At 36.5% G+C, this 19,177-nt stretch overlaps 1 protein-coding gene across 3 annotated transcripts in view; it reads left to right on the forward strand.

The window, feature by feature from the left end:
• FNBP1L (formin binding protein 1 like) overlaps nucleotides 1-19,177 on the forward strand; it is a 56,332-nt gene that overhangs the window by 14,312 nt on the left and 22,843 nt on the right. For all 3 annotated transcript variants that reach the window (XM_050307332.1, XM_050307331.1, XM_050307333.1), the window contains exon 2: nucleotides 13,514-13,629. In XM_050307332.1, coding sequence (XP_050163289.1) covers nucleotides 13,514-13,629 — 116 coding nt within the window. The remainder of the gene's footprint in view (nucleotides 1-13,513; nucleotides 13,630-19,177) is intronic.

The raw sequence follows: 19,177 nt of genomic DNA on the forward strand, positions 1-19,177 counted from the left end.
ATAAGTCTTTCTAGATTGTGCAAGATTATTTTCAATTCACAGAGGAGTGAAATTGCTTCAGAGTGAAGAAATGTAGTATTATTTAAGGATGTTGTGTTGGGGATTTAATTTCTAAAGAGATGTTTCAGGATACTGCTGACAGGTTAAGATAAAAATATATTCTTGACTGTTACTTTATAGAGGTTTGCTACCTCTGTTTCAGTTTATTAGTTTGCTTTGAAGCTGGATAGTGGATATACTTAATCTTGGTGCAAAATATTATTTAATGCACTTTAGTTTATCAGTTAAATATTTTGTTAATGCTTTTTTATGATATGAAAGCAAATATTGCTTTCATAATTAATCTTGTGATTTTTTATGTGAATTGTGTGTTCTGCTTTCATAGAAGTATAATAATTTTGCTGATTCTTATGAGGCATTTTAAAGCATCTGGGAAGTTAATCCTTCAGGTGACTGTTTTGTGATGCTGGACATGATACAGAAGAACACTAAAAGTTTAGTCAAATATATTTTCATAAATGGTCTTTTGAACATTTTAAATATTTCGTATTTCTCTGAGAATCATGGGGACAATAGTTACAAATAGTTTCCTTCCTGAATCATTCTCTTCAGAGAAAAAATAAGTGATTGGTGTCTAATTTCCTATTGTATGCTAAATACAGATACTGACAGAGATTAATTAAGTGAATAACATTTCATTTTTTTATTTCTCTTTATTTCATTTTTTTATTTCTCTTTATTTCTCTTATTTCAAAAAGTTATACAATATTGATGTGTCATGACTTACAAAACTAAAAAGACAGATACGTGGGGAAAGGCACTTGATTTTTATTTTTTTCTACCACAAAATCGTACTGTGGATTTGGCTACAAATTCCCATGCTTTAATCACTGGTCTGAAAATGTTTTTGCTAGGATATAAAGTATTAAGACTCCCTAGATATGACATGTCAATTTTCAGTGTTTTTTTAATCCAGCTCGTAATGTTAAAAACAAAATTGCACACTACCAGTGTGCAATTAGATGATTTCAGTTTTATAGTCAATGTAATAAAGGACAAATTTTATTCAGTATGAAAGAAATGGTTTTGTGGTTTTGTCATTGTCATGTTCTATTCAATGTTTGAGGCTGTCAGAATTTCTTTAGTATTTTTTGACAATTCCTAGAGCATGGGTTATTTGCAGAGATTCATCACTCATTGTTTAATATTTTGCTGTTTTAATTCCATGAAGACTTAGTGAAATGAGTGCTTAGTAAAGACATGAGTAGCATTTCATGTTGAAGAGCAAAATTGCAAATAATTAGGTTTTGCATAAAGGACATAACGAGTGTGGTGTGCCAGTGACATGAAATACAGGAAGGTATTTATGGTGTATACTATATATATGGTATATGAGGTGTGAGGAAGACTGTGGTGCTTTCTTCTACTTACAGATCAACATGCAATAAAGATTATCAGTTTTTTAGGGTTCTTTGGTTAGAACTGGATTCTGGAAGGAAAGTACAAGTACAAAGCCTTTGTTGAATTTCAGACAGTTCTTCTCTGCCCATCTGTCCCTCCTGTTGAGGTCCCTCTGAAGGGCTGCCCAGCCCTCTGGGGCCACTCCTCCGTCTCGGTGTGGGCTGTGAACTTGCTAAGGAGGCTTCTGCCCCTTCATCCAAGACCTTGATCAACAAGTTAAACTATACTGGGCCCAGTTTTGAACCTTGAGGTTCAGTCACAGATGAAGTACAGAGATTGGATGCTTGTTTGTCTGTACCTCTCTGATCTCCACTGTATTTTAGTGTGAATACCTTTGTGTTTTATTAGTTTAGTCAGGAAGGCAGTAACTGCAGAAAGTTGGCTTCTGCTGAAGTACCTTTTAATTTCTACACTGGCTGTTCGTTTGACTCTCAAAGAGAAATTGGCTTTCCAAAAAGAAATTGGTGTAGTCTGGTGTCACTGTTGCCAGATGTGACCCTGTCATTCGTGTTGACTTCTGTCCTGAATTGTGAGTACAATTGTCTTGCTTCAGGTATTTGCACTGATTATGCTATAAGTTTGCTTGCTTTCACTATTGAACTCCTCGAGTGCTGTGGAATATATTTATGGAGCCCATTGTCTTTTTTATGAGCTGGATTACAGAAACAGTATGAAACTGAGCTGGTTTGAGTTTGGGCTTTTTATATGTTTTGGAAAGAATGAGGAACCCAGCTATGACAGTTTAAAAATGTGGGGTTTTCTTTCAGTACACTGGAGTTCTCAGCTTTTGTGCATACAGCTTTTATGTCCAAATATGCTCTAATAGGGTTGTTTTACCTTTCTAAAAATGTAATTGTTGTAATGGAATTGCATATGCTTATGCTTAAATCACATTGCTCTTTTTGTTTCCTTTTTAATTTATTTGGCAAGGAAAAATACATTTCTGGAAGAGAAGCAGCATGTGTTTGTATTATTTGGTTTACCAAAAAAGCACGTTTCTACTAGGAAAAAAAAATTTTTTTGAATAATTTTAATGTTCTTCTTCCAATAGAAGTTATGATTCTAAAGTCTGTAGTGAAGTACAGGAAGACTTTACTGTATATTTCTGGGCTCATATCTCAAAAACTCTGAGATAAACTAATACACAGCAGAATTGTGTTACATTTCGATGTTATCTGAATCACAAAACGTTGAAAAATTCCATTGTTTTGAAGGTGCCAGTAGTAACATCTGGTTTTAGTTTAAATTCTTTATTCAGTTATGTTAATGTTGCTATGAATTTTGCTTTAAAAACAATGAGTACAATAGATTCCACTGCAAATAGAGGATGTTTTTTGTGTGGGTGTTGGTTTTGTTTTGGTTTTTTTTAGGGGTTTGGGTGTTTGTTGTTTTGTTGTTATTGGGGTTTGTGTTTGGTTTTTCTCTTCCAAGGTGTTATCTGTATCTGAAATAATGCTCCAAAGAAGATAGGAAAGCTCTAATTTACTACTGTGGTAATTTCCTGTTAAATATATGGATCTGGTTTTATAATCAAGTTTGAAAAGTATTTACTGTTGCAAGATATTTGTGAAGGGAAAAAGATGTGGCTACTGTAGTCTTTCTCTTGAACACTAAAGTATTCACAGGTGATACTGAAAAGGGAAGTTCACCTTGCAGTAGGACTTTTCCCAGGAAAATCCCCTGGTCTGCTGAGTTGACAAAACCAAACAGCATATGGCAAATCAGTCCAGAGCCTTCCAGCTCCATAACTCTTTACCTGAGTGGTTCCCCATGATCTCTGATCTTCTGAAGTACTGAACAGTGTCTGCTCCAATGTAATGGGGAGCGTGCCCAGAACAGTCTGGGGGTGATCGACTGTGTTAGTGTTTGCAGCCTTTCCTACACCATACAAGGCTACTGAATTAGTTCAATAACATTGAAGGGCTGATCAAAATACCTGGGTATAGGTATCTTACTCTGAATGATTTAGACGAGCAAATACTTGTTGTCAAGCTATATAGTAGGTTGTATCTGTTAAATACCAGTAGCAACAAATGTAAGGTATGTGCCTTTGTCTTAAATCTGTCTGGTGGGAGCTGATAATGACAGTAGGAAATACCTTTTATATTCCAGTTGCATTCACTGTAAGTTCCTGCATATAGGAATAGAGAGTAGTTGAAACAGTTTATCAGAGCTATGCTAAATAAGGAGATTTTGTCTGTGTGTGCTTAAAGCTAAAAGATTCATGTTACCAGAAGATCTGCTGTATAGTATTTTAGTACCAGGTTCTTGTAGGTTTACTGGATGTTGTAATTGCACCTATTGTGAGAAATCAACTACAGACAAAGATATGTTTGTTTTATTCTTGTGCTGTAAGTTTTATGTTATGAGTTCATTGTTCACTCCAGTCGCTGTTTAGAAATAGTGCCATGAAATACATTTTTTTAAGGAATTGTTGACATGAGTTTCAGATTCTAAACGATATGCACCCTTATTAAATACATATGAGAAAAGCTGTAAGGGATATATCACAGATATACCTTTTTCTCTGTGTGTTGAAATGGTGAAGTTCAACTGCTGATACTCAGTGCCTGGATTCTGTATAGATATTTTATACTATATTTGCTCTTATTGTCAGGATGATAAACAATATGATTTAGCCCATACCAGATAGGTTCTTTTGTTTCTAATTATTCTATTGAGACAAGGCCTAAATATGCATCTTTTAATTGTGAAGCACACCAAATTCACTTGTCTGCGTGGGATTTGTGCATCATACTTATTAAACAGTGTATAGTTTTTAGGTCAGTTTAAAATGGTATCCTCAGAACGGTCTACTTAATAGCTGAGCAGATAAATACAAGGAAGTGATATTTGGATGGGAGGGAAGTTGATACTCTCCCTTCTTTTTCGCTTCCCTCAGCTGGCAGAAAGTACTTCCTTGTTTTAAATTTGAATCACTTGCTATCACAGGCATCTTGGCTTTTTGACGAGTTCAGAGCTATGACTGTTATGGTTCTGAACTCTGGTATAGTCTATGGTATAGCCTTGAAGTTGTATGCCAACAAACAGTTATTTTAAATGTCATATTTCAGTTCAGCAAATCTCCCTAAATAGAGCAGGGTCAGCTGGGTTCGTGGTAAGGTCCGTTGTATCCCCGTGTGCTTGTGCATGTTGTAGTACAGCCTGTACACACAGAGTCGTGCCTGCACATTTAAGGGATGGAGCAATGACTGTGTCGTGCAAAGCAGAGGATGCAGGCTCATTGCAACAGAATGAGCAGCAAAGCCAGTGCATCTTGTTTTCTGAATTTGTGATGTAGGGCATCTGGGTGTTCTGCTAAACTTTTGTCTTTCCCCTCTTGTCTTGCTTTGTAACATTGGTACCATTCCTTTCTTGTCTTGAGCACATTGTTCACTCTCTTAGTGTATGGAGAGGAAAAAACCAGCTCATACTCTGCTTGTTAGGGGCTTGCCAGACTGGCCACAGCAGGAGCTTAACCACTTGCTGAAGAAGTTGGAAGTAGGTAAGATCTCCTTCCCGTTTCTACAAGTTTTTAAAAAACATCCTTCAGAATGCAAAAAGAGATTAAGTCACATATGCAGGAACTGGAGAGTGTCAGGGCTGCTTGCTGAGTCAGTGTCCTGTGAATGCATCTGTAATAGTATTGTGGAAGTATCTGTAATTGGTAGAGAGGCATTTAAGAGTTTTTGAAGTTTTCAGCAGTTCCACCAATGGGTTTAGTCATGCACTAAGGCGTTCACCTTGTCCATTGAGTGTAATAATATTTTCTAACTGAAGAACTAAATGATTCTTTACACAGTTTTTCAGAAAAAAAAAGTCTTGCAGCATTGTTTCCCAGGCTAGATACTTTGTTCTTGCATATTTTCTGCAGGCTGCCATTAATCATGCAGTAAATGTGCTGGTTTTGTACAGAACTTCTGCTTCATGTGAGGCCTCCCATGGCTTTTGGTCATACAGCAGATTCAGTATTGTGCTGCTTCATTGCCATATAGCCCTGCTGCTCAATACTTTGTTATTCCAGTGTTGCTGTGGAGATGGGATTTTCTCCAGCTATTTCTTATAATGAGCAACAGCATCTCTAAGCACTGTACAACCAGTAGTAGCAATTTTTACTGTGATGCATCATATCACAGTTACTTCATTTAGGGTTAAACTTGGTCTTCCTGTCTCCTTTTCCAAGTGACATAACTAGGACTAAAATGTACTTATGCTTTAGTCCATTTGTTAAAAGCATTCAGCCATTCCCAGGAGACTCAGGAAGTGCCTGTTTTCTGGCTTGGCTAAGGTGAAAGTAAGATTTCTTTGTGTTTACTGGAATGGACATAATTTTGTCCTTTTTATATACAAGGCAGGTGCAATGCTGTTCCTGTGTTAAGGTGGCAGCTATTTTAATCAAGTAATGCTTGAAAATATATGATTTATGATCTACTATTATCTTGGATAGAGATGTTTGAAAATAGTCTGTTGTGTGTTACAGTGGGAATTAAGCTTAAAGTAGAACTGGGTGGATAATTATGTGTTTCAGGATTAAGCTTTGTTTCAAATGCAGATAAGACCTAAGTATTCTAAAAATCTCTATAAAGAGCATATGTGAAAAAATCTGGTTAAGTTTGTTTAAAAAAATTTCCTCCCAATTAAAAGTTTAATGACATGAAGGGGTTGTTTGAAAGCTAAGTGATTAGCTTCTGATCTAGTTTTCAGAGTAGGAGTTCCTGGTCTGTATTTCATGTGTGCTGGTGTTCTAGTGATACTTGCTTCATAGGAGCATGTGTATCTGTTTCTGTTTTTCTCACGTGGTGGTGGCAAGGAAGTCCATTCTGTTTGCTTGGGACACAGTGTCTTACCTCCTTACTGACTTTTAGGTAGACATGCAAAAGCTGACACATACCTACAATGAACAACCTGTTCCTTGACAAGCACAGGGTGAGGAATCTGTGGTTGGTAGCAGAGAGGAAGGATAACTGTAACCATGTTGTGGCTACTACACACTGTGTTGGTAGAAATTCCTGAGGAGGAAGAGATGGTGCATTTAGGAAACTGCCCTCCCTGCAGTCTGTGGCAGGCAGTGATCCTGCCAGGAAACACAGCAGGGGTTCCCTGAGAGAAACAGAAGCAGACCCATAGGTGCACCTGCAAAGAATTGAAGTTTTCTTTATTTAAATTTACATCATGATTCAGTGAAGCAAATGCACCATTTTAGTTCTTATGAACGTGCCAGTACATTAAGCGAAGAATTCTGGAGGTGATTCATTAGCTGGACAAATAGGAGTGGTTGTTGGGATGCTGTCTGTGGCAGTGTGTTCCTTTCCTCTCTTCTCTTCATGTGGGTGTTCAGTGTCCCAGCTGTGAACACTTTCAGTCAGTTTGCTCTGCTGGTACAAAACTATTGCTGTTAAAATCTAATGATTAGTCCGACTGATCCATTCAGTGGCGTGGGTGAACTGGAGTGCACAGCTGTAATCTCTAATGTCTTTCAGCTGATCTGCTAATCTCCAGAGGCAGAACTTGGTTCTGTTGTAATTCTAGCTGCTAATTCCAAAAGCAGTCACAAATGTTTCCACTCATATTCTGCCTGTGGTAGATTCCTGCCCTTTCCTGGAAAATAAATGTGTCTGTCACACCTGTGAAGTTGTGAACTGTCAAACAAGACATTCCCTCCTGCCAGACCTGACTTTCATCTAAAGTTCCCGGAACAGTTCCTTTGCTGCTGCTCTGAGGACATCTTTAAAAAGAAAAACAGACTTTGTATTTCTCTTCCTCAATTGCAGCTCTCCATTTTTAGCTTTGCTTTAGAAACCTGACTTGCTGTGTAGTTCATCTTACAGCATGGCTTGAGCTCCACTGGTTCAGAACTGCTTTTGAGGTTTTTGCTCATTTTATCACGTAAATGTTTTTTCTAATCATAGAAGTGGACTTTTTAAAATCAAAGTTGACAGTGGTATTGCTTTTTAAGATTATATGCAAAAGCTGAACGGGCAAATGGATTTTTCATACTGTGCTCATGCTATGAATTTATTAATTCTTTATTCCTTAGAGCAAAGTAGTCTTTTGCCGCAGCTAAAAGTGATTTTTTTAATTCCTGTTGTTTTCCTTTGCATATCAAGCACTGTGCATTTCTAACAGTTTCTCACTTAAATATTTTCAAGCTGTGACACAGTTTACTGTTAACACCAGCATCCTAACTTTTGCAAGCAAAATAGCTCTGTGTCCTGAAGGTCAACCTGCAAACTGTTTCCAGAAGTTTTTTCAGGAATTATTTTTCATGTCTCCAGAAGACTAGTAGAATTTCTTCATAGTATCCCGTACATATGCCTGTACAGTCTACAGTGAAGTTTTGTTGTAATATGAAATTAAAACGTTAAGTACTGTTTAATTTATGTATATGGACCTATGACTTTTTTTTCTCATCTAAACCTGAGTGCCTCTGCTTTATTTCCAGTGTAATGGCTTTTGATGTTGATGCTCTGAACTTTCTCATTGATATTAATCTTTGAGTCTCTAAAATGCTTAGCCTTTAAGTTTGCTCACAGCCACATTTTTTCCACTCCCTTAACTGTAATACCTAGACTGTTTTCAGAGAGGAATTCAGTATAATTTGCAGATTAGTCTGGAATCTACAATCCAGAACTTGTAGAAAACAGAAAAGCAAACCACTTTTTTTTTTGTTCTTGATATAGAAACAGCTCTTTGTTAGTTTTTAGACATAAAACTAACAGGGTGTTTCGAAAAAATAAACTACTGTTTAGCTGGAAGCAGCTTTTGTCTGCCTGTTAGAAAGAAGCACATTGCAGTTGCAAAGAGAAAAGAAAGACCAGAAGACCAAATTGATAATTATAAAAACAAGCAGGCAGGAATACAGAGGAGTGATAATCAGTTCAGACAGTGAAATAGAAGAGCTATTATCCTAGGATAGAAAAGGAAGCAGGAATGCATAAAGATAGAGACAAAAGTAGAAACCAGAACAGACAGTGAAGAGGTATCCACGATCAGAAAAACTGAAGTGTATTGTCAGAAGTAGATCAGTGTAAAATGCTCTAATTAAAACACAGTTTTATAATTAACTTGTCCTGGAGACAAATAGGGAAGGGTACACTACACTCTACTGGGAACTTCTCATTAATATATTTATGTCTGTTCATGATTCCCATAATTTTTAGTGTAGCACATCAGGTAGTTCTTTGTACAAACACTGCAAAGGTGGTGGGTTTTTTAATTGCTTTTGCTTGTTTGTTTTAAATAAATGAACTTATCTGGAGATACCTCGTTCATATAAAATGTTGGATCATTTGAACTTAATTCAAGGCCTTGATCTTTATTTTAAAAAAATAAAAAAAGCTGCATAATGTTTCATAGAAACAATTTGGATATTTCATAAGAGTTCTATAAAATCTTAATATGTGAAGTAGTCACTTCGTAATGTTTTGTAACTTAAAATATTTAACTTCTTGAATAGAGTTGGGTCCTTTTTTCTTCTGCAGTATTGCTCATACAGGAAAGAAGGACATTATGCAGAATTTAACCTGCCATTAAAGTTTATCCATAATTCAAGTTCATTTGATAAACCCTCATGGGCTTTAATTGAATAAAGAACTTCTGTGATCAGTGTTAAGTTATATAATCAGCTACATTTTCTCACTTGGATTACTGTGAACTTGCAGTTGAAAGTACTTCATTGCTTTTCATAAAGTGATAATAAAATACAACATTTCTATCCATAAATGCACTGGTGCTTTTTTGATGCCAAGGGTTTAATTTCTTTTTCTCCCCCAAAACAAGACCTGATTCCTGATTTTCCATGCTCTGAACGCTGTCATGGTATATACTTCCTTGTACCAGACTGCATAAGCGTTAAGAATTCAAAGAGCAAAATACAGGATTGAGTTTTTAATCTCCCACTCACTGACTTGGAAGTTTAGACTGGCTGGGCAACCTGGAGAACAAAGAATTGGGAAAAAAACTAATCTTGAGCCAGTGCTCAAAGCTACAAATAAGATCACTTGGGTAATGCTGACTAAAATTGTGGTCAGATAAAAGTATGGAAATAATGATGTACATTTGAGTCAAAGGAGACTAACATGATTGTAGAATAATTAATGCAAAGTATCATGATTTCAAATAAAATGTTTTATTAGGTAGATTTTCAAGATATTGTATATGTAATTAATTGAGATAGGTTTCTTAAACTTGTAAGTCAATGTACTTCTGTATTTGATGTGATTCAGCTTTTCAGCTGTGTTGTCTGGAGGTCAGTGAAATTGGGAGACTGTTCAACAGCTTGATGTTGATGCAGTAGACTAGTTTACTTAATGTGAAAGCATAATGTAGTAAAACAGAAGGATTTTTTACAGATTGGGATACCACAATCCTAGCTTTAAATGCAAGTGGAATTGCTTTCCAAAGTTATGAAAACTGGGTACATTAACCCTTTAAAAATCTCAGTCTGGTTTAATGCCTTTTATTTGAACCTCCCACACTAGCCCAGTGTCTGGAGTAGTTACCGGCAGCTTTAGGAAGACTAAAGGTTTGGTATTTATGCTTAGCATTCCGTCCAGGCTTATCCCTTTGAAGAGATCTCCATGTTTTTCTTTCTATTGGTTCTTGAGGCTTGTTTGGGGAAAACCCAAGTGTCTGCAAGAGGGGGAGAGCAAATCTGGAGTTTAACCCGGGAGAGTCTGTTTTGTCTTCCTTGCAGATTTGATTCAGCTTGGCTCCTTGCTTTGATGCTTCAGCTGCTGTTACTGTAAAGCTTCCTGGTATCTGCAGATAACTTTAGAACCGTGAACCTGAACTATTTGTAACATTGATTTGTGGTTCCAGTTAATAATCTGGAAGGAAAATTCAGGGAGGTGACATTTGTTTTGGAATAGTCTGTATTGACCTACCACAAACTCCTTGTCAAGTGTCAGATTTGATTCTTTTTGATGCAGGCAGTTTGGACTACATTCCAGCTTTTGAGTGGGCAGTTCCTGCTTAGGGCCACCATCCATTCGCTGACCTTAACTGGTTTAATAATAGTCAGCCTCAGTTTTAATAAGCTTTTTTACCAAAATTGTCTGCTCAGCTGCTAGGAGGTGTGGGGAGTTACTAGACAAACAGCAATATATATTTGCCTGGAAATATTGTAGAGAACATACTTCATTATCGAGGTGTAGATCACCAGATATTGCAGGATGTGCTCTTTTTTTTTTTTAATTGCCTTTTATTCATCTCTAGTTAATGCAGTTTTCACATTTCTTGTAATGGAGCTAGCTAAATTAATAGAGTGATATATTTATTTTGAAATTATAGACTTAACTTTTATTGCAATTGTTTGGTCCGTTTTTTCATCTGTACAGTATTGCCTGATTTTTGCTCCTTTCTTTTTTTTTCCCCATTGAAGACATCACTTGTCTTATATCTCAGTGCATTACTTTGATTTCCTTTGTAGCAGTCTGGAAGATTTGCTGATTGTGTTCCTGTATGAAAAGAAAGCTTTTTGCTTAACTGAGGCCCAGAGCTCAAACATGAATGCTTCTGGAGAGAAGTTGAAAGGACCATGAGTAAATTTGTGACTCACCTCTAGAAGCTTTTAGAAAAGACCATTCCCTTCTGCTTGTTCATTGATGTTGCCTTTATCTTCTGCTCATTAACTTTACAGAGCAGTGTAAGGTGATTTTTGTGACTGCAGACTTTCATTCACTGGTTTATTGTTCATAGATAAATTGACAAATTGTGAAGTTATGGGATAATCCTACAAAGCTGTCTTTGCACAGAGCATACTGTTTTTAGAATCAGATGAAGAAGATGAATTGAGGTGGAAAAAAAAAAAAAAGAGTTTTTTTCTCTTGGTCAGTAGTGAAATACTGCTTATATAGCATGTAAGAGCATGTCAAATGTTACTTTTTTCCACTCCAGTTTCATAATAGTAGCAGATAATGAACTTTCACCAGTAGACTTCTTTTTTGTTTGAACAAAATATTTGGAAAGCCACCCTCTCTGGTTGCATGTTTGGAAACATAAGTAATGTGGTGTTCGGTAATGCTAATGAAACCTTAGCAGCAAATGAGAGCTTTGTGCACTAAAGAGCCTAAGTAGGACAGCAAAGGCTTTGTTCTGCTGTGTGCTGAAGGAAGTCAGTTCTTCTTAACGGCATTAGATGTTGACTTCATGCCAGAAGCACCTTTTAGAAACTTCTTTTGGATGCTAGGTTAATCTTGGAGTAATTACAAAAATGAGTGGAATATAAAAAAGAAATTCTTCTTTAGATTGATGCTGTATTTTCACGCATATTTGCAACTGTGTTTTGACACTGCAGCACGGTAACTGTCTCCTTCTTCACACACTCAAACAATGCATGTATAACTTTTCTGGAAACAGTAGCAGGAACATCACTTTATTTATAAAAGATTAGAGTGGAAGTGTCCAGTTGGCGTAAAGTAAGACATAAGAATAATACACTAAAATCTTTAGCCCCTTTCCTGTCTCTTGGGTGTTTATGTGTTTCTCTGGTCAAACAGATCAGGGAAGGTGGCTGTGATTTTGGTGGAGCGAGTGGTAGAGGCTGGAGCAGAGGCTGTGGTGGAACAGGATGGATACTTTTGGTTGGCAGTACTTGCATTGTCACGGGGCTGAGGTGTTCAAGGCACCAGTGGCGGTGGTTGGTAGTCTGTGGTGTAGGATACTGAGACCTGCAAGGCAAGATTTGAGAGCAGCCTTCATCCTGTTATGTTCTTTTCATTTTTATTCTTGTTGGTTGTATGTAGTTGTGTTGATGTGGCATCTCTTTAAGTGGATGTCTTTTTCTTGAGTGTTAAGCCCTGCAGCATTTTATGGCATTTTTTGATGTAACTTTAGATCATCCTGCTGCATGTTGAAATTGAACGGAAATTGTTAATGCCAAAGGTCAACATCATTCATTAGGTTCAGGCAAGTTACTGAATCTTCAAGACATAGCCTCTGATAAACACCCTCACAGTGTTTTGTGTAAGTTAAATAAACTTTGAGCCTTATTGCTTTTCTTTTTCCACTTTTTATTTTTGAAATTTACTGTGAAGTGTATTTGGATTCAGCATATATAGGACACAACCTTTGATGTTGCAGTTGCTTATCTTTTTGGATTACTAAATAACTATTAAAAACATTTATTATAAATGCTGATGTAAGTAGAAAATCATTGATTTTTCCATTGTGGTAGGTTTTTTTTAGTATAAAATGAGAATATGCATTAGAGTAAAATGTCAACTAGGCTGTATTTTGTACCTTTATTCATTCCTGCTTAATTCTTTATCCCCGTATTTCTACTTTTTTTTTTTCTTTTTTAATTTCAACTTGTCCTGATTAGTGTATCGTCCACCTGTTGATCAATACAGAATACAGTGAAAGATTGGTTTTGAAGAGGTTTAATGTATTAAAAATTCCACAACTTTTTTTTGGAAGTGTGGTTTATTTTTTTTTTAACTGTTTCTTCTCTGTGTTTTGTGCCCTTGCTTTGCTGTAACTTTCTTAATGGCTAAGGACAGGTTCACTTTCTTTGGAATCTCCTCCTGGAGGTGACCATGAACTGTGTATATAGTTTTGATTTAATAAATGTTTTTGATATGCAGACTACACCCAATTTAGTCATGCAACTGTAATTTATATTATTTTTCTTTCAGTGGGTAATCATGAAAATAGTTTTTTGTATCCAATGAAATTATAACTTCCAGCATTTTAAAACTGCCACCTCTCTTTGGTTATGTGTGTTGTCTTGGTGGAAGAGATCCACTTTTGAAATAAAGGATTTTGAGAGGAAAAAAAGACATATTTGCATTGTGACTTATTTGCGTCAAGGACTGCTTACAACTTAAAATGCAACTATTTAGAGCTGTTTTTGCAGAAAGAGGTAGATCTGTGCTTGCAGTACAGCCTGGTATGTGTATATAGGCACATGACTGTTTTATAACTTGGATAATTCTATCCAAGTAGCAAGCATTCCCTCACAGCACAGCTCATAAGTAAATTACGTGTAATTTTTGGTGCTACTGTGATTCTTAACTAATTCTAGGTATTTTTTTTCCTTTTGTTTTTAAAGGATCAGTTCGATAACTTGGACAAGCATACACAGTGGGGCATTGACTTCTTGGAGAAATATGCAAAATTTGTGAAAGAAAGGATAGAAATTGAGCAAAACTATGCAAAACAACTGAGGTAAGGTTTTTTCCGTTCAAAAGGATCTTAACAATTACTTAAAATCACGGTATCAGATGATGGGCAAGTATGTAATGTCGTGCTTAATGACTGTTTTTCATTTACAGAGTGAATTAGATCACTAGTTGTTTTCATGACAGACCAGTCCAACACAGAAAATCATTTTTGGGTTTGCACTTGCTTGTTTTTGCCTTCTCTCCCACTCTTCCCTCCCACCCTTCAGATCTTTGAACTAAAACAGTATAAGACCTAAAGATGCAGAACAAGGAAAACCATGGTAATTTTTTTTTCACTGACTCTCAGTGTGTTTTTTGTAAAGTGCATTATCCTTATCTACATTTGTGTGTGTGTGATCACTCAACAGTATTCAAGTCTCTGCTGCTAATTAATTTCTCGTGTTGAATTGGCAAGAGGTACCCTACATTGTGTTAAGAAATCTGATTGAAATGATTGAGTAGAACTTGAGAAAGCAGCAGATCTTCCTGTCCTTAATGTGCACCCTTTCCAGAGCTTTTCCCTTTGGGTGAGACTGTAACCCAGCCACCCTTTGTCTTACCTCTGCAGTTTACTTTGTGTTGCTGCCAAGTGAAACATCTTTTAGGTCCAGTAGGAATTTCCCTTCAGGGATCATGCAAGGAGAGTAGCAGCAGTGAAATGGCAGAGAAGCACATTCTTCAGAATAAACTAGGATTGATTTTTACCAAAAGGGGCATTCAGTGCTTGAAGAACAAAATTTAAGGTAAGACACTCCTGTGAAGTTGGTCTTCACCACAATCTTTGCCTTCACTGTAAGCTTTGCTGTCTTGAATTGCCCTGGGGATTCAGCTGAAGCTGCAGCGTAGCCCTTGTCACACTGAAACCGATAGCAAATTCTCTCCTGTGGTTTCTTCCATCATCTCATCATTGGCAAACTAGATTGTCACCAGATAGAGAGCTGAGAAATCCTTCCTCATAAATACAGTAATGAGGTTCACAGCTGAGGGTATGGATATTCATGAGGCTACTCATAATATTTTTGATTTCTTTATCAGTTTCTTTTGATCCAGTTGTGTATATTCACCTAACATAATAACTCATGACTTTCTGAAGGAATTTTTTTCTAAGGAAGGAAATAAATAGCACATTTCCAAAGTTGGTGTAGAAGTTCACAGTTCACAGCCCAGTTTTGATTTGTTTTCAGTTGTCTGTTTAAAAATAGAAATGTTTTATTTGCACAGATCTATTGACATCTTGTCATTAAATAGTATGAAGAAATACCTTTTGCTTAGTTGTATTTAAAGGTTCATTCCACAGCTAGCAAGATGAAACACCACATTATTACTTCAGGATTTGACTGAAAATGGGAAATTTTCTCTGTTCATCATTTTACTCGGGGTAAAACTATTGCTTTTTCTTGAAGTGTCTTTCAAAAATGAAAGAGCTTTGTCGAGTACTCCTTCTGTCAGATGACTGGACTGACTGTGTGCAGTAAGTATGACAGTTTTGGGAAGCACAGGTCTTGCTGCACACGTGTTGTACAGTGCATGCACGCACCTCCTGCCTGCTGCCAACGAGGGTCTGGACAGCACACACATGAGGGTGACTGATTTTCTGCCAGTAGACCAGTTCATGAAGCTGCTCTTTGATATTCTTCCCTATGTGTTCTTTGGGGGAGACTTTGACTGTGAACTGTGTTGTGATAACGAGTTGATTTCAGCCATCATTGCTCCTGAGGACATTTCACCATTTTTAACCACGTAAAACAGTCATGAGGCCCAGGATAGGTTGAGATCGAGCAACAGTTTTACCTCCAGAAGGATTAGCCATTCTGCAGCTCCTGGGAAGTTCTGATGGGGGATGAACTGTGGTTCTGGTGAACTTTAATGCTGGCAGCTTATGGTCTGTGAGATAGACATTAATATCTCAGATGGAAATTTCTAGTATATCACTGTTTTTTCCTTTTGTAATGAAATATAATCTGAAAACTAAGTGTTGAGAATCTTTTCATTATGAACTTTATAACTGAATTTAATTATGCCCTTGTTTAGTAGATGTATAAACAGAATGGTGAGTGGTCACCTCTTGGTAGTTCTTTGGCTCTCTCAGTACTTGGGTCGGAGACCAAGAAAAAACAAGTTGCTGATCAGGAAGATAATGCCAGTGATGTATGGTGGTATTTTTTTCTGTCTCTCGGGTTCAGTGTGGGCTGTGAACATTCTGTTGAGGTCATTGATGGACCTTATTCTTGTAGACTTAAACCCAGTGATGAAAACTGGAGTGAATTTTTCAAAACAGTTTTGAGTCTGTGTCCTGGCAGAAAGTCATATTCACTTTGCTTATACCCTTGCATTTTGGTAACTTTGTTTTTCTTTATGCTCTCACAACTTAGTGATGAGGCTTTCCCAGGGGCAACAGCTGTTCCAAGTCTTCTAGGAGATGACAAGTGATGCATGTACAGCATAGGAGGAACTGTTTGAGTGAACTCACTATATTCTTACTGTATGCAGTTATTGCAGTTTGTGATTGCTGAGTAATTCCAGAAATGATAGCTGGTGAAAATAATGTCCAAATGCTGGTTTTAGTTTACAAGTAATTCCTTGCTATTCTTCTTTGATACTGAAAAAAGTATAAGAAAAATTGAAATCTTCTGTCTACAGAGCTTATCTTGTCTTTGCAATATACTTTATTCTGCAAAAAGGCAACTATAATTTAATTTTCTTTGATCTAACTTAAAGGAAAATCTAAAGTTTTTGTAGCATAGGTCTCAACTAATGTATTATGTTACCCCAAGGATTGCAAAAGTTATAGGCCATTGTTGAGTTACAGTAATGTGAATCAGGACATATTGTAGTGTAGATTAACACATTTCATTTTAATGATATGATTGTTTACTTTGTTTATATTTTCTAACTGGAAAAAATTAGGTTTAATATGTTCCAAATTACTGGGCTCTTGGCTGAATTTTTAAATTGAATTCTCAGATGTTACTTTTGATCAGCATTGTTTCTGAAAATGGGTGAGGTGAAGGTCTGCTTTGTTTACTTCCACATCATCACACACAAAACAATTCTGAAGGTTCACACCCTTCTTGTCCTGTCTGAAGCATTAAGGCTCTCGGGCAGACAGAGGAGTTTTCTGTGATGTTGAGCAGTAATTCAAGTTCTGCCTGCACTTGTAGATCAAACTACCACGCGGAATAAAATTTCTGACTGTGCTCAGCTTCTCTACTGTCAGTTTAAAGCAAATAGCGATGATTGTTCTTGAGCTGTTTGTTGTCCATTAAAATTGTACTTTGTGATCTCTGGAGGTGTCTGCTTACGCTGAGAAAATGGTTTTTCATGTTCCTTCTGCATACTACTGGGTATAAGTGGTGCTTTTCAAAATACGATAATAATATATGCCTGTGTCTAGTCAAATTGAGACCTAGTTTCCACATTTTTATATGAAGAGTCTTGGAAACATTATTTAAAATGGGTGTAAGCTCAAATGTTAAATTAAGGATACAGATTATCATCACATGTGATCGTTTCTCAAATCTCTCTTCCTTCCATTGGAGCTGAGAATTTACACTGTTGCTTATCCAGCAATGGTTGTGGCAGGTTTTTTTATAGTGATGTTTCTCCAAGCCTACACATACAAGTTCTCACTGGTTCCAAGAATATTCAGCTTTGTAAACTCAAATTCCAGGTTACAATTTTTTAAGATTCATTGCTTCAGTTAAAACTTCTTCTGATAGATGTTACTAAATACAGTTGTCATTGTTTTCACCCAGTCCATAATACTGATACTTAATCACCAAAGTCATCAGAACCATATGGAAACGATGATGTATAAATATGGAATGCCTTTAAGTACTTAGTGCAATTTTAGTAACTTGTGAAAGCAAAAGAGGTTTGTTCCCAGACTCATCTCTAGTGTGATATAGAAGCTCTAGAGGTTTAGTATAAGCAGATACCATAGTACCTGAACTGCTACCTTAATAGAAATTATACCATACTGACAGTGCTGCCTCTGTTCTTTACATTCTGTATTAATTGATGGAAGAAAACGTAGTTTTGAGTTGATAAACACAATTTTTGTATACATCTGTAAAATTTTGTGTAGACATTTTATGTACATGACTATAAGTACTTTTAATTTAATAACTGGAGTGCTGAGAAGTACTGAGATGGTACTTCTCTTAAAAATCAGGTTCCTGTCTCACTGATGTTGACCTGAGACCAAGAAGAGACGTTGATAAAATTACAGGAGGTTAGTCTGTATGAAATCTGCTTCCAGATCTTAAGAGACAGAGTGTGGTAGAAGTTGTCTAAATTGTACTTCCAAAGAGGATTGAAGTGTCATCAACTACACTTCTCTAAGGAAGCCCAGAGCAGTTAATCTTGTAGATTTGGTTCAGTTCTGGTGGTTCACAATTACTTGTGCAGTTTTCTTCAAAACGAGTTCAGATCTGTATTTGGATTCTGAGGATTGCACATGGATTTAGATAAAAATGTTAGAGAATGTTACGTCCCCTTAAAAGTGTCAACTGACTCCTCTTCGAAGTAGTGCTTCACTCTTCAGATCCACGCTCACACTGACTGCTTGTCAACCTATCCTCCTTCAAAGATTTAAATTGAATTGCTCTGTTTTTATTAAGTGTTGGTATTCAGTTCTAGGAAAAACCATTTATGCTTAATTCTTCATGTGGACACTGGCTTTTCTTTGATCTTTAAATTCTGCATTTGCTTGTCATTTCATATTTATTGCCTTTGATTATTGTATCCTGTGCTGTTATTGAACTTTAAATCCTGATCACACAGTGTCTCAAATCTGCATGTTCCTTTGGTCTCAAGGTAGACAGAATTGACTGTTGAAACTGTAGGAGAAAGGATTATATAATACTTTTCTCTCTAGAAATAGTAAAAAATTGCATTAAAGAATGAAACCAGGACAGAAATCACCATGCCAGTAAATAATCTGTATTTGTGACCCTTCTGTCCTTTATTTGTGACCTTTCTCTCTCTTTAAACTGTATGGATTTTAGTAAGTCCTTACTTTTCTCATTTTTACCAACTCTGCAAATCTCCCTGTGAAGAGGCTCGTGTGTGGTTGCTTAGCTACAGCGCTGTATGTGTGTTATGCATTTCACTGTCGGAATAATAATAAGGCGAATTTTAGGAGTTTTTTCCTATTCATTAATAAGCACTGAGAAGCAAAGCAGGAACGTAAGGGAAAATGAAACACAGGAAAGTTACTTAAAGAATATTATTGGGCTTTTTTTCTATTACTCAGGTTTATGCATTTTCCTATCAAAACGTTTGCCTTCAATCCCTGCCAAGTAGAATGTTAAAACAGATTCTGGTGACAGCAAGAAGAGATTCTTGCTTGAACATCAATAAGGAAGTTACTATAAAATGTGTAGACAATATTTAAAAAGTCGGTGTTTATTCTGTTTCTTAGTACATTTTGATGTGAGGAGGACTTGTCTTGTCATAGTTGCTCTTTTGGTTGTAGTCTCAGAGGGTGTGGGAAGAGGCAGAAGGTCTAAAGCTGCTGTTTCCACACCAACTCCCTGCTCATGTTTTGG

The sequence above is a fragment of the Myiozetetes cayanensis genome, unplaced genomic scaffold (genome assembly GCF_022539395.1).
Source record: "Myiozetetes cayanensis isolate MyiCay16 unplaced genomic scaffold, myiCay2020 scf12, whole genome shotgun sequence".
Classification (NCBI taxonomy): Eukaryota; Metazoa; Chordata; class Aves; order Passeriformes; family Tyrannidae; genus Myiozetetes; species Myiozetetes cayanensis.